General features: G+C 38.8%; 1 protein-coding gene across 11 annotated transcripts in view; it reads right to left on the bottom strand.

Annotated features, from left to right (window-relative positions):
- Positions 1-16,630, bottom strand: part of AGFG1 (ArfGAP with FG repeats 1) — a 73,805-nt gene that overhangs the window by 22,224 nt on the left and 34,951 nt on the right. For 10 of the 11 annotated variants that reach the window (XM_045481554.1, XM_045481549.1, XM_045481548.1 and 7 more), the window contains exons 3-5: positions 7,459-7,574; positions 4,069-4,231; positions 2,910-3,063 (exon numbers count right to left, since the gene is read on the bottom strand). In XM_045481554.1, the coding sequence (XP_045337510.1) occupies positions 2,910-3,063; positions 4,069-4,231; positions 7,459-7,574 (433 nt within the window). The remainder of the gene's footprint in view (positions 1-2,909; positions 3,064-4,068; positions 4,232-7,458; positions 7,575-16,630) is intronic. The other variant, XM_045481558.1, reaches the window with a different exon arrangement.

The raw sequence follows: 16,630 nt of genomic DNA, 5'->3' as shown, positions 1-16,630 counted from the left end.
AGGAAATCAATTCTGTAAGTACTGGTTTCTGCTATGGGCATTAAATAGTGAAATACATGTTTTAGAAAGATAGCCTTGAGTTTTTCTTGATTATATAATTAAAGTTAAGAAAATCAGCGACAAAGAAATAATAAACATTAGCCAATACCCCTATACATACATGCAAAAATATAAAGCAAAGTTTCAAAAGGTCAAATAAAATGGCTACAAAGTGACCTAATTCTTAATTTTAGTGCTCTCTGCATTTGGTTTGATGCTTACTCAACCGTTCACAAATGCATACTAGATAAACTTTCTATGAGATACACATCAAAGCTTACTGGCATCTAAAAGGTATTTCATGGGGCGCCTGGGTGGCGCAGTCGGTTAAGCGTCCGACTTCAGCCAGGTCACGATCTCGCGGTCCGTGAGTTCGAGCCCCGCGTCGGGCTCTGGGCTGATGGCTCAGAGCCTGGAGCCTGCTTCCCATTCTGTGTCTCCCTCTCTCTCTGCCCCTCCCCCGTTCATGCTCTGTCTCTCTCTGTCTCAAAAATGAATAAAACATTAAAAAAAATTAAAAAAAAAAAAAAAAAAAAAAAAAAAGAAAAAAATAAAAGGTATTTCATACATATCTCTGATATAAATACAATGTAGGCTTTTAGATCATTTACACCAGACCTTATAAAAAAGTAGAACAAAGCATAAACAAACAACTATAAGGACTCATTCTAACTCCAAAGCCCATTCTTTTCACTACATTATGCCATTTCTCTGTCCATTACAATTAGTTACTATTACAATTAGAGACACCAATGACTACATCTATACTTAAATAATAATTTTTAAATATTACCTAGGTAATTGCAAGGTTTTTACATTCATTCATAAAATAAAACTCCATAATTTCTAATTTCTGGTGAAGCGCATTAAGCTCTTTATTTTTTTTTTTTAATTTTTTTTTTTTCAACGTTTATTTATTTTTGGGACAGAGAGAGACAGAGCATGAACGGGGGAGGGGCAGAGAGAGAGGGAGACACAGAATCGGAAACAGGCTCCAGGCTCTGAGCCATCAGCCCAGAGCCCGACGCGGGGCTCGAACTCACGGACCGCAAGATCGTGACCTGGCTGAAGTCGGACGCTTAACCGACTGCGCCACCCAGGCGCCCCAACATTAAGCTCTTTATAACAAACATGTTAAAAAAAGTTTTAACGTTTTTTATTTTTGAGACAGAGAGAGACAGAGCATAAACAGGGGAGGGTCAGAGAGAGAGGGAGACACAGAATCTGAAACAGGCTCCAGGTTCTGAGCTGTCGGCACAGAGCCCAACGTGCAGCTTGAATTCACGGACCGCGAGATCATGACCTGAGCCGAAGTCGGACGCTTAACCGACTGAGCCACCCAGGCGCCCCTGTAACAAACATGTTAAATCTGAGAGTAAAAAAGAAGTTATATCTGCTACAGCCAACCTAAAGATATTGCTACTCTAAAGATGAGATAGTTTGAGAATTAATAAAGATAATAATGAGGGCAGGCACCTGAGTGGCTCAGTAGGTTTATCACCCAACTTCAGCTCAGGTCATGATCTAATGGTTCGTGAGTTCAAGCCCCACATCAGGCTCTGTGCTGACAGCTTGGAGCCTGGAGCCTGCTTCAGATTCTGTGTCTCCCCCCATCTCTCTGTCTGCCCCTCCCCCACTGTGCTCTCTCAAGAATCAATAAATAAACATTTAAAAAATAAAGAAAATGACAACAGATTTGAGATGTAGCAAATGTTAAATCTATGAATTCATAATGATACGAAAGAAAAAAAAAAAAACAGATCACCATTAAAATGTGGTAGGGAATCAACTCATTCTGATATGTGGCCAGAATCAATCACATATTAACTTTCTATTATACTAACATATTATACTAACACATATTATAGTAACTATACCATTGGGTAATCAAAGATTTTTAAAGAAATATTTCAACTCATAAATGAAGGGATGATAAATTCAGAATATCAACATTTTGCATAATGAATCCAGGCACTGAGCATCAACAGCTCACATTATAGAGACAGAAACGATTGGTATTACGTGCTTAAACCTTAAGTGGCAGGCTTGCCCCCTTCAAGAAAAGAACCTGTGATGGACGACGCATCTAGATCCAACTATCAATTTACAGAAAATACGGAGGACAGAGGAACCTGTTAAGGGACCCCACAGTGGTGCAATCAACAAATTCAGACTGCTAAAAACTCCACAGGACAAATAACCAGATTTCTTAAATAAATTGCAGAGGAGAAAAATGGGATGGAGGAAGTACCCACAGAGTAAGTGATGTAGCTCACAACTGTAGCATGTAGACCTGATTTGAATAAACTGTGTGTGTGTGTGTGTGTGTGTGTGTCCGTCTGAAGTGGAATAGAAAGTCTAAGTAGTGACTAATGAATAATTATTGTTACTGTTATTATTTAAGGGAGTGATATCACTACAATGGTGATGTTTAACAAAGTTCTTCTGTTTTATAAATACAAAATATTTAGGGATAAACTCTTATGTCTAAAATTGCTTCGAAATAGTGTAAGAGGAGGAAATAAGAATGAGAAATGAAACCAGATTAGCCATGAGCAATGAATACACGAGGGTTATATTGTCATGTTTGAATATTTGCAATTCTCCACATTAAAAGGGTAAAAAAAAATATTGAGAAGTCTTTTCATTTTTCTTTGGAAAGAGGTCATGTCAGTATGTGGCATTAAGTATAATCTCTTCTGGGATTAAAAAGGCCGCGGCTACACGGTCACATATGACAGCTCAACAGCCATGAGGGCCCACACGCTCAACAGAACACATTTACCGATATTTCAGTTTTCAAAAGAATGGATGTCTCTTGGTGCTAAATACACGTGCCTGGCAAAAAGCTGTCGAGAACAAACACTTACCGGCATGACTGTTGAAATGTGCAAAGTTAGCAAAATTGGCTGTGGCCGTTGACTGAGGTGCTGGAGCAGCAAAGATGTCTGAGCCAAGATCACTTAAAAGGTCAAACTGCTTCTTTTCCTGCTGCTGCCCTTGAGAGCGACCTACAACAGGGGACTGCACACCACACATTAACGATAAAAAGCTTCCAGTCAGATCTGCCACATTTTTGTAACACTCTTTCCAATTCACCAAGCTTAAAAGGCAGTTGAAAGATTACATAATCTTTTATTTGTAGTTTTGAATACCTTGGTATTTTTTGAAAAGCACAAATTTTCCACATCTATTCCCAAATCATCTCTCAATTTTGAATACAGAGCCAAAGACAAAGAAATGCTGTATTGTAACAGCTGTTACACCTCAGAACACAAGCAAGACGTCCTGCTAGGAGAGCAATACTAAGACTTTCACAGAACACATCCTTTCTATGTGGGGACAGTGCCTTTCTCTTCAGCTTTCACTCAAACCTCTTGTGACAACTGAGCAATTTTATCCAGATGTCCTCGTATGCATTAGTAAAAGGGGTGGGCTTTAATTCCAACAGTACTGTGCCTCAGAACCATTCTTGTGTAGGACAAACGCTGTCGTGCCAGATCAACAAACCGATCACAGCTCAGAAAACGGTCACAAAGTGCAGAAGCACAAGCTTTTTCACCAACTTCTAAAAAGCCTTCAGCCCGTTTAGTTTTTTAAAATAAGGTATGTAATGCAAAGCCACCTGTGTTTCGATGATAAGCATGCTTCACAATGAGGCAGGGGAAAAATTCTACTACTTAAGAAATCCTTTCTTGTAAAAGGACATCACAGAGCCTATACTGTTCTAACTCTGATGGTCCCCAGAGTCCTGTTTCACTAAATGTAGCTATATGACAGACAGCTATTAACAGTGTTCCTGTGTACCTCTGCAAACCTGTGGAGCATTCAAAGAAACTCAAGAGCAAAAAGAACAAAAATATGCACATCCCAACCACTTAACCAAGACTCTCTGAATGCACTACCTGAACCACTAGCTTACTGTATATGACCACTAGGACATAAAGCTACTGTCCTAAAGAATTCTCAGGTCCGTGATACTCAATCCTCCTGGAGCAGAAGTCTCTGCAAAGATGGAAGACCACTCACCTGACTAGGTGTGCCCTTGTTCAAGTGCAGTGCTGGTGCTGAGTCTCCTAAAAGAGACTTCAGGGGTTTGACCTCAGGCGTGCTGCTTGTGCTACTGGCAGACGACCCTGAAATAGACGCATGAACTGATGCCACCACCTTGGCTTGTTCTGGAGGGACATACCTAAAACATATGAAAAGTTCAACAGGCACTTAACCGAGAAAACTGTAGGGAATACTAAAAAATGATAAACTTAATTTTAATTTCTTGTCAGACTATGTCGACATTACTCTTATTTCAAAACCCTCTTAGAATTGACAGCTTAAGACTGCACTTAATTGAAGTACTCAGAAAGGCTGATACAGACTATGTGCAAAACTTGTTTCAATTATTTACTTATAATTTTTCTAAAAAAATATATATCATAAATAACTTTTTTAACAACAGAGGGCCTATAGTTAATCATGATGAACAGTTAAAACTCTACTTTTTAAAAACTAAAGTATAAGATCATGAATAACATTTGGGAAGAGCAAAATAAAGAGAAAACATCTATTACATTACAGTTAGTAGTCTAAAATACAAAGGTCTATTACAAATCTAGAAGAATAAGATCAACAACTCGATTTCTAAATAAGCAGAAACAATTCACAAATGGGGACACAGAAATGAAAACACTTGCAACCTAATAAAAATGCAAATTAATATATCATTCACATTTGCTCTGAGCATAAATTTTTAAATTTTGTTACTGCCCGCTAAAATACAGAAATAGGTATGTTGTATCTCAGAAGTACAACTTCCAGAAACTCATCCTTAGGGATTAATTGGATAGGTGCACACAGATACATGTACATGCATGTTATCACAGCACTCTTTATAATTTCAAAGAACTGGCCACATATCAAACATTCATCAGGAGAGAAATATTCAACAGATTCAGCAGATTATGCTAACATCTGTATAACAGAATACTGCATAGCCACTCTGTTTGGACAAGGAAAGAAGTCCCTAAGACTTTTAGGGTCTTTCAGGTTTGATCTCATTCACGTAAGTACAGGATTTACCGGAGGAAGAGAGTGAAGAAAACTAAAGAGAGGCAGTAAGAACATAATGCCCAAACACTGGCAACACTAATCTCTAGAGCTAGGATCACGTAAGAGTTTTTGTTCTATTTCTGGGTTTTGTCCCACCCTGCCCTTCTCCCCAACACCACCCTGAGATCACTTAGGGGACACAGGAAAACAAAGTGGTTAAGGAGCACCTACGTGTTCTAGAGACAGAGTTAAAGTTCCAGCTCTACCCCTGGAAACCTAGGGCAAACTACCCCAACCCTTTGTGCCTCCGAGTTTTCATCTATAAAATGGAGACATGGTTGCTATGAGGTATAACTGAGTTAACATTTATTTTTCAAGTACTTACAACAGTTCCTGGTACACATGTATTAGCTACACAAGTGTTAGCTATTTTCAATTATATGACAGTGACAAACAATACAACTGCTTTGCTGTAACTTGGTATATTCACTGATGGGATCAATTTTTGAGCACAGTCAAGTCTTACCGAAGGACAAAACCAGATAATTGTATTTAGTTCAAAACACTCACCTGACTAAAAGTAAAGAAGTGACGCTTGTATTGCACAGGAAGTGAGTTTGAAAACTGGTCATACAATCTCAAAACCCCTTTAGATCTACGACAACAATAGTCTCAATGTTTTAAATACAGTTGCCTGAACTGAGGATTTGCAGGGAGACTGCATTTGGACAGTGCTTATATCATGTTAAAAACCCACTGCACTGCTCTCTCGTTACATGTCACAGGTATGTGCAAGTGCTTAAAACGCACGGAACCTGGTCCACCTGAATGCTGGTCACTCCCTCTACATGCCGAGCATTCAAGTTTGTAACTGTATTATGCTTGCTATTACTATCCTGTTTCTCAGGACAGAAAAATAACACAAATTGTAATTATTTGAGGTTTACAGTTATTTGAGTTATAGTTTAAATTAATAATTTATCATCATCACGACCATCATCATCATTATAAATGCAAGGGATGGAAATTTATGGTTTTAAATCTAACAACTCTTACTCATACACACTTTCTTTTGCTAAATGAAGATAAACTATGTAAAATCTTAGCTAAGTTCTATTCAAACTAACTTGCAGAGTTGGTAAAACTGTTGGGAAAATAAAAAATTAGGCTACAGTTATGTATGGAGAAAGGTCTTAGTATAGGATACAAGGTCTTGGAAATTAAGAACTGAAAGGACAGAAAGTTAATTATATACTTCATTTTAAGAGAATCCTTTATGCCACCGTGTTTCTACTATCACCCCACCCTCAAAGATTTTCTTCTTTCTTGAACTAAAATTTTACGAGCATGCTTTTATCTGCATTCATACCTAACACTACCTAGTGCTGCTAAATGTAGCCTGCGCTACAGTTGATCCTGCCTGGCAAAAAGAAGTCTCCTTTAGAGAACAGTTAAGAATACAGAGTTTGCAGAGGAAACGAATTAAAGCAACTTCTCTCTATTGCTCACTGAATGAAGGCGGAGATATCTCACCTATAACCCACAGCCAAGTAGTCCTTCAGTATTCCTGGGGTTAAGCCATTCACTTCCACCTTATCTATTCCCTCTATTGTGACTCTCTCCTTTATTTTCTTAAGCCCCCAAGAAGGAAACATACACTACTGAATAATAGGTCTTAATAAATTGAATTAAATTGTGCTCATATAACTAAACATGAAGAGTCCAAGGTAGTTGAACAGTAGCTTTACAGACACATTTCCTGCTATGCTTTTTAAAGGGCTGTACTAGCCATATGTCCAACCTGTTTAAACTTCTTTTTAAAAATTAACATCTGATGGATTTAGTTAGGGGAGCATAAACGCTCTCTTCTTAACCAGGGAGTAAAATCATTTCTTGGGTGAGAAGTGAGGATATTTTGGGCAAAGACCTACCACAAAATGCAATTATGTGGATGGATTACTACACAAGAGCTTTAGCATACTGCTTAGTATATAAAAGATACTAAATAAATACTTGCAAAATGAATGAAGATTTTAAGAAAAGAGGCTATGAAACTAGAATGTCTTGAGAAGCTAGCAGGGCTAGAGAAGGATTAGAAGGAAGGATCCTTCGCTTTCCAAAAAGGGTAGGAGGCCTGGGAATGAGGAACTGGTTGCTGCTGGGCACAGATGACTTAAGTAGAGTCAAGGCTTTTCGAAACCAAATCCAATAAAATGCCCAAATATAAGGAGTATCTATCTACCTACATACCTATTTCCTATATAACTATCTCTTTCTTTCCATCCTTTCTTCCTTCCTTATGTCAGATTAATCTTACCCATAATTAATGTGATTTTTGGGAGCCTTTGTTCTAAATACAAACTATTCACTCACCATCTTTTCTTTTCATACTTTTCTTGTAGGAACTCTTTCACTTTTTGTGGATCCCTGAAGTCTGGAATTGCTGAAGATCTATCATCAAATAATCCTAGCCAAATCTGTTTACAGACCTTTGGAAAGAATTAAAAAAACAAAAGTGTTAAATTCAACATCTTCACTTAATGAAATTTTAAGGGAAAATTATGATTCTTTCAAAAAGCTAACCTACTTAATACCACTGCTTTCAATGAGAATATTACCACAAAGAATGAACTAAATTTATTTTAATATATTCCAGTATGCAGTAAAATCTTAGCAACAGCATCATAAAGAATAACACCTCATAGGGAAATGGGATTTGAATGGATCTGGGCCTTTTTGGTCTTGGAATGATCTTAAACTGTAAGCCATGAGCAAAGTTGTGTTACCTTGATAAATCTCAGTTCCCTCACCCCATAAAACAGAGGAATCAGACCAGGAGCAGTTTCGTGGATCTTTGACAAATTTAAAAATCAACCAAAATAGGGGCGCTTTGGCTGGCTCAGTTGGTAGAGCATGTGACTCTTGATCTTGGGGTTGTGAGTTTGAGCCCCATGCTGGATAAAGAGGTTACTCAAAAAAACAAAAAAAAAAATCTACAACAACAACAACAACAACAACAACAAATAAAAAGTACTTGAATCATAAACAATTTGAGCTTAAAGTACAATAATAATAATAATAACAAAAACACAAGGCAGATACAACTCTAGCTTTATAAGTACCTCCCATGCTTTTTCCCACTAATGGCTAAAAAATAAGAATCTAAGATATTTAACATTTTAGAAAAAATCAAAGAAATGAAATGATGCAGAACTCAAACAGAACACAAAGAGCAGAGAACTATAAAGAAAAAAATTAATAACATGGACTTCAAAATTTAAAGCTACTCTTCTTGGGGGTGCCTGGGTGGCTCAGTCGGTTGAGTGTCTAACTCAATTTCGGCTCAGGCCATGATCCCAGGGTCCTGGGATCAAGCCCCAAGTCTGGCTCTGTGCTTAGATATTCTTAATGCTTAAGATATTCTCTCTCTCTCTCTCCCTCCCCCTCCCTCCCTCCCTCTCTCTCTCTCTCTCTCTCTCTCTCTCTCTCCCTCCCTCCCTCTGCCCCACTCACACTCTAAAATAAAAAATAAAAATAAGTTAAAATAAATAAATAAAAATAAAACTTGCTCTTCAGGGCACCTCAATGGCTCAGTCAGTAGAGCATATGACTCTCGATCTTGGGGTTGTGAGTTCGAGTCCCGTGTCACGTGTAGAGATTACTTAAAAATCTTAAAAAACCCAAAATTATTGCTCTTCAAAAGACTTAAAAAGAAAAAATGAAAAGGGAAGCCAACTGATAAAAATTATTTGCAAAATGTGTTAAGATTTTGTGATCTAACGTGATAGGAACTTAAAGGAACTTGAATCCAAAATACATTTAAAAATTCTTAAAACTCAACTATAAAAAACCAGTAAGAGTGGGCAGGGAAGATGAACAGACACCTCATGAAAGATATACACAGCAGCCCAGTATCAGCACCGAGACCTACTACACAGGCACCCACAGATACCACTAAAAGGCCCAAAATAAAAAGACAGACCATATCATGTGTTTGGAACAACCGGAACTCTCAAGAAGGTTAAAAAGGTACAATCACTCTGGAAGACAGTTTACAGTTACTTAAAAGTTAAATATACACCTACCATATAACCCAGCCATGCCTTCTAAGTTATTTACCCAACAAAAAGAAAAAACCTGTCTACACTCAGATTTGTACACCAATGTTCATAGCAGCTTTACTGATAATAACTCCAAAGTGAAAACAACCCAAATGGGTTCATCAACAGGTTGAATGGATCAATTTTAGAATATTCAAATAGGATACTCTTCAGCAATGAAAAGGAATAAACTATTGATACAAGCAACTACATGTGGAGAAGTCAGATTCCCCTCCAAAGTACATACTGTATGACCCTCCCCCCCCCCCATTTAACTTTTACAAAGTACAACTTTATCTATAGTGACAGAAAGCAGATTAGTGCAAACATTACAAACGGGCACAAAAAAAATTCTTCGGGATAATGAAAATGTATGCTGTCTTATTACTATAGTGATGGTTTCACATAGGTCAAAACTCATCAAAATTGTACACTCTGAATATATCCAAGTTATTGTAATTAATTGTTCCTCAGTAAAGCTATAAGAAACCAGTCCACAAGCTTCCAAACTTGTATCATTTTAAAAATTAACCAATTATGACACTGTGAAAAGCACACAGTATCCAGCTTCAAAAAGCCCCCCAAAACTCGAGGAATCAGAGAATAAATAAAAAGCAGCATTCCTCTCAATCGTACCTGCTCACTGAAATGGCAAAGAGAGAAAGAAGAACCAGAAGAAGGACTTGCCCTCTTCCTCTCTCTGTACCCCAATCACGCTTCAAAACAATTTTTCTTGTTTTCTTGTTTTCCCTCCTACTCCAGGCTCAGTGCAGATACTGTAACATCATTAAGGCAGTGTAGGTGACACACATGAGCCCTAGGCTAAGGCACAAAGCAGTACAGTGGCAAAGCCCAAGAAGTACACCCAGAAATGGTAATGCAACTTACTGCCAGAAATGCTGTCAACCCTGTACAGGGCCAGTTTCCCCACTGACTATTTAGCAACTTAAAAAGAACCACATGGGACTCTCCTTAGAAACCTGACTGATGATTCTCCGAAAATTTAATTTTGAAAGATTCTGTGGCTTTGCAATTACATTTATAAAGGGGGGATTGGAAGTTTCTAGTTCTTTTCTCTCAAAAAGTCCCAAATGAGAAAACAAGAGACATGGTAATTATTTGCCCAAAGCCAAAGAATTATTAACCGTAACTGACACAATTAGTTCAGGACACTTCATGACATTTAGTCTTTGCGTGCTAAAAATTCCTAAGAACTATCATATACAACTTTTTTTTTTTTTTTAAGTTCATTTATTTTGAGAGAGAGAAAGAGAGCGCACGCAAGCACAGGGCAGGGGCAGAGAAAGGAGAGAGAGAGAGAGAGAGAGAGAGAGAACACCCCAAGCAGGCTCTGTGCAGTGAGCACAGGGCCTGAAGTGGGGCTCGGAACCCACAAATCACAAGATCATGACTCAAGCCAAAATCAAGTCGGACGCTCAACCGACTGAGCCACCCATATGTAACTTTTTTTAACTGAAAACAAACAGTGAACAAATAAACATACAAACAAAAAGGAGATGGGCTGAAGACACATCCCTGAGTTACTGTCTTGGCACTCATTCATCATGGGAATGCAAAGCAAAGATGAAGTGCTTGGCGGTAGACTTTACAGGCATCTGACAGCAGCAGCCAGTGGGTATCACTCAAACTTCTGTACTGTTGCAGTTCTGTCCCTGCTCTCTGACAGGAAAAATCTTTAGTTCTGATTTCTCACTATGTTACCCCATAATAGCTATTTCCTATTATTGCTCAAGATCCTAGCCATACCTGCCACTCATGTCAGCTTAAGTTGTACCTAAGCCAAGCGGCTCTCAAAATGGATTTCCCAAGTCCCTGGATCCGCAGCATCAAGGTGACCTAAGAACTTGTAATGCAAACTTTCAGGACCCACTCAAGATCTATGAAATCAGAACCTCAAGAGGTGGTGCCCAGCAATGTGTGTTTCAGCAAACCCTTTGGGGGACTGTGAAATTGGTCAAAGTTTGCAAACTGGTGCGTTAGTAAAATCTAGGCCAGCAAATGGAAACTTTCTTTCCATACATATACTACATACGGTTTCCGGTTATTTCTCAAAATTATGAAATCACTAATCCTGGTATCGGGCAAGATTCACTTAACAGAGACAGTGTTCCAGGGACACATCTGGGAAAACACAATGTCAATCTCTTTGAGACCGATTCACATTTTCATCCCTGAAAAGCTGGCTTCTGTTTCAACCATTCTACTAAAATTGCTCTTTCAAGTTTCTAGATTTGCTGAAAGAAAAGTATACAGTTCTTTCTGTTCCTTTTGTTCCGTTAGTAAAATAATAAACAGGATCACCTGAAAAGGAACAGTTTTTCAAAGCTGAAGGAGAGTGGGAGAGTGAATTACTAACACAGCAAGCAGCACTGAGGACTCATGGAGATGAGTAGTAAAGTGAAATTAGTCTTAATAGTTGTGTTTGCCTCCAGCCTCATCTGGCTATTTAGGTACAAAGTACTTGAGTGACGGCTTTCAAGGTAAAATACGACAAGTTAAAAAGGAATGGTTATAACAGACCATGAAATCTAAGGTAAGAAAAACAAAGATATGGTGAGGATGATGGCCAAGAAGTTTAGCCTCAGCAGCTGCAGTCCTGACGGCTGTACCACAATTGTTGGGATTTAGAAATTAAGAGGGAATGAGCTGGGAAGAGAGAAGTGGAGGTGGCCAGAGACCAGGATGCTTCAACTTGAACTCTGAGAGGTGATTCAGTTATCATAAATAAAAAGTCTAAAATAAGATGAAGGATTATTGGAGGTAGGAGGTCGAGGAATTCAGGAGGCCAAATTATCTATTATTATGATAATCACGTGGATTATCTATGCGGACAGTGAGACTAGAAGAAATGATTAACACTAGGAGAAAAAAGACATTACATAAGGGGCTAAAATCTAAAATGAATGAGGGGTATGACTGCAATAAGAAGCCACAGCAGGTGACAAAATCTACTGGCACAAGAAACATGGTGCTGGGGGACCAGAAACACCACTGAGGAGCAAGAATGATACCTAAAAGCCATCATCTGAAAGAACTGCACTCATGACGGAATGGTTTTGATAATCTCTTTTAGGGAGGTGGATAATCAGTTCTGATTATAGAATAATGTGATGGTTGGGGTAGTTCAGAGCCTGGACAAGGGGAACCAGACAGCCTGAATTTGAATCCCAATTCTGTTTAGTAATGGAACCTGCTTCACAGGGATGGTGGAAGGGTTAAAGGAGTTAGTAGGGGGAGGGGGGGCGGTTTCCATTCCGGAACAGCGGTACATAATGAACTTTAACTAGTACCAGTTATTATTACTCTCAGAGGTGGGTTATGGAATAATGAGGTAAGCAAGCACTGGGAAGTAGGTCTCCGCAGGAACACAGGAAACTATGGGTCTCCCTTCTATCCTGCTGCAGACAGAATCAAAGTGGTCTTGATAAAAAAAAACAACACACAACTCCCTCCTCCAAACTTCTATAGCACTTCTATAGCATGTCTTACATGAGGCTCATTACCAATTGCCTCATATCTGAATTACTGCACATGTGTCTCATTTACTTTTGAATTCCCCACATTGCTTAAAATAATGGGTTGTGCCACATTAAGTGTTCAACAAATATACCAATAATGCTGAAAAACACACTTCATTTATTATTTTTTTAAAACAATTTTTTAATATTTATTTTTGAGAAAGAGAGAGAAGAGACAGAGTGTGAGCAGGGGAGGGGTAGAGAGAGAGGGAGACACAGAATCCAAAGCAGGGTCCAGGCTCTGGGCTGTCAGCACAGAGCCCGACGCGGGGCTCAAACTCACGAACAGTGAGATCATGACCTGAACTGAAGTCGGACGCTCAACCAACTGAGCCACCCAGGCGCCCCTATCATGTATTTATTTTAAAATTACACATCAGCCAACAAGAATAAGCCTGTGAAATTTTCAGAATAGTTTTTTCCTTATTCTAGTGCTAATCCACTTTAGAATTGTAATCATAATAGCCACTGACATAATCTAAAATACTTTAAAGTATCAGTCAGGGTTGCCATAGAAAACAGGTGGCATGCTCAATTCAAAAAATTTGAAAGAAAGTTTAATAGACTATTTACAAAGCACAGGCAGGCTGTAAGGAACTCACACGTGAGAATACGGTTCCCCTCATCCTCATTCGTAACAGCTCAACCCCACCCACTGGCAGGGGAAGGAGGAGAGGAAGAGGTAACCTTAAGACGAAGAGGGCTAATTGATGGGAGTCTGACCTTCAATGGAAGGATGCAGAAAGGAGACAAGAAATCCCACATGGAAGAAGAAAGTAAATATTTTAACCTCTCCCTCCTTCCTTTCTTGCTTTGACAATGTTCCCCCATCAGCTAAACCCAACTGGAAGCCAAGAGTCAAGAAAGCCCATCTGTGTATCCAGACAAATGAGCAGCCTGGAGCCAGAGCAGGGTAAAGACCAGAGCTAGAAGGGCAGATGGAAGCCATCCAGAACAGCACCTAAATCACGATAATAAATACATGTGGTGCAAGCAATTTCACAAACTCAATTACGGACGCCAAAGATAGGAAACATCCATACTAATTCTCAATTGCTCATATAAAAAAAGGAAGGATAAGGAAACGGTGCTGCACCAGGCTTGAGAAGGAAAATAGATAAGGATAGAGATTACAGCTTCCTAATCCTCTCAGGGACAGCAAAACAGAGCAGAAATTTGTGTGAGTGGCAATTTACCTTTATTCTGACAAACCCTTGTTTTCATAAAAAGGATAAAGAATAAACATTGTGACTGGACTCTGTTTGCAACCTCTAGGTAAAAAGATAAAAAATAAGAAAAGGAGGAGTGCCTGGGTGGCTCAGTCAGCTGGGCATCCAACTCTTGATTTTGGCTCAGGTCATGATCTCATGGCTTCTGAGAGTTCGAGCCTAGAGCCTGCTTGGGATTTCTCTCTTTCCCGCTCTTTCTGCCTCTCTTCTCTCTCAAAATAAATATATAAAGTTAATAAAAGAAGGAAATGACAGAAAGATGCTCTGGAATTAAAGAACCTTTTTTCATTAAATCCATCTACATGTATCCAGCCAGATTTCAGACTATTTTGCCCTCACTCCTTAGTGGAGACGTGGAGGGTTACTGACTCCCTAAGATAACAATTGCAGCACTTGCTAGTACTGCCCAGACAATACAGAAACAAATAACTGGAGGCCTCAGAATTGAAAACTTCATGAACAAGTAACAAACATCCACTCTTTGAAAGCACAAAGAAAAGCTACACAGAAAAAAATACGAACAGGAAATACAATTAAAAGCTCTCTAGAAAGATACCATGTAACAGCAACATATTATTTAGCGCTAAAAGAAAAAACAATCAGGTTTTTGCCTTAATTTGCCCTAAACATCCAAAATCAGAAAAATATCCCAAATATATGTCATGACCCAAGTTAAATACTGAAAAGTACATTATTAGCATTTCCTACATTCATCCAGCCTCCATTAGCATGACTGTGCTCATATTTCTAGACTGATCGGTATTTCCCAGTTATAGCCTATCTGAAGGATGTGTATCAATAACACTCAGGGAAAAAAAGACACTATCCATACACCTAATGCAAGAGAAACAGTTCTCCATGTATGTATCTTTTTCAGACTGTTATGTTATAGTCCATGTTAAAATTTGGTTTTAAAAAATGTGCAAGAATTAGAACCTATGCAACTGATTCACTGGAAACGGGCACACACAAGCTTTATGTGCAGATCAGTAAGGCACCAGAGCCTTTGTGAACCAGACATATAAATGGATACATGAGGGAGCAAGACTTCCATCAAATCCAATTTATTTAATCTTAGGGGTTTTGTTTTTAATCTAAGCATAAACTACCTTATAATGGCTTCCTTAACATAAAAATCAAATTCTTCACCTATTCAGGCCCCAAATGAGCCAACCCCTGATTATCTCTCCAGACTCCTTTACTATCATTACTCTTTCCAGGCCTCCTCAGAAAGTCTTCCCTCAAAAGCCAATCCCACAGTGGGGGGCAACATCTCCCACACCAAACCTCACCTGTACGTTACTACAACATATTATTTTCATGCCCTTTATCTCACAGCTTCTAAATGTAAAACTCACGAGGCAGGAACCTTCTCTGATTCACCACTATTTGTATTCTCGGAGCCTGACACATAGCAGACACTAAAAAAATAACCTAGCACATGAACGAAAGCAACTTCTTAACAGTGTTGAAATACAGGTACTTAAGAAATTCTTTTTTCCCTTAGTTCCATCTGAAAAATACAGGCTGACCTAGAACACTTAGCATACTAACTTATTTATGCAGAAGTAATAAATTCACTGATGCGAATCCTCACATTCTGTCTAGACCAGAGGTTGTTAGCAAAACACACCTCACAAGCTAAAACCTGGCCTTTGGTGTGTGTTAGCAGCTAAAGTTTCACTGGGACACAGTCCCACCCACTCGTTTACCTACTGTCTATGCTGCTTTGTTGGGTAGTTACAACAAGGACAGTACAGTCCACAGAACCTAACATTTACTATCTGACCCTTTACCAAAAAGGTCTGCCAACCCCTGACTTTAACTGCAACCATGGACGTTCTATGATACCATCCCAGCACCCAAAAGTAATAACGATTTAAATAGGATAATAAATAAAAGCCTGCTTTTGAGGCAGGTTTTATAAAGTGTATGGGGAGTAACAGAGATGAAACTAACATGAAAGAAGCCTTTCCCTGGAGGAAGTACTTTCCAAGAATGAGGGCTATGTAAGGGCCAGTGTATTCTACGGACCCATTCACTAGTGAATAAAGGAGAAAAAGTACCAGAGTTAAGTTTCAGATAAGGATTAATGTATTTGACACTTGTTTTCTACATAACTGACAAGTACAAACAAATAAAAGAGATAAAAGCAGCAAATACTCAAACACTAGAGAGAAATTAAATGCAGTGGTAAGAGCAGTAAAACCTACTTGCAAAAATCTGCAGTTTGTGCAGGAGACCAGTAGCTGTAATTCAGAAACTTACCGTGCAACTTAGTAAAGGGCAGTATACGCAATGCACAGCACACTCCCATGCCTGATTTCACTTAACATCTCTAACATCAAATCGTGTTCCAGAGAGGTTGCAAAGAACAAAAACCCAGCCACGCTCGTTCAGATAAAACAAGGAAGCATACAGCAACACCAAGAAAACAAAAACTTTAGGGGAAACTGAGCTGCAAACAGAAAAAGCCATTTGGGACCTAGGTAGTCTGAGAATCTGTTTCCTAAGCCCCTCTCCTCTCCACCCCCCCAAACACACAGTTGATCACTTTTGCTTCTCACACTATGTCTAAATCCCTGCTCTTGCTTATCTTAGTACACTTTTTTTTTTTCTGTTTAACTTGTTAAGACTGCACATGGCCCAAGTACCTCCTGTCTTCTTGGTTTAAGTG

The sequence above is a fragment of the Leopardus geoffroyi genome, chromosome C1 (assembly GCF_018350155.1).
Source record: "Leopardus geoffroyi isolate Oge1 chromosome C1, O.geoffroyi_Oge1_pat1.0, whole genome shotgun sequence".
Classification (NCBI taxonomy): domain Eukaryota; kingdom Metazoa; phylum Chordata; class Mammalia; order Carnivora; family Felidae; genus Leopardus; species Leopardus geoffroyi.
This window is presented reverse-complemented; position numbering and strand designations above follow the sequence as displayed.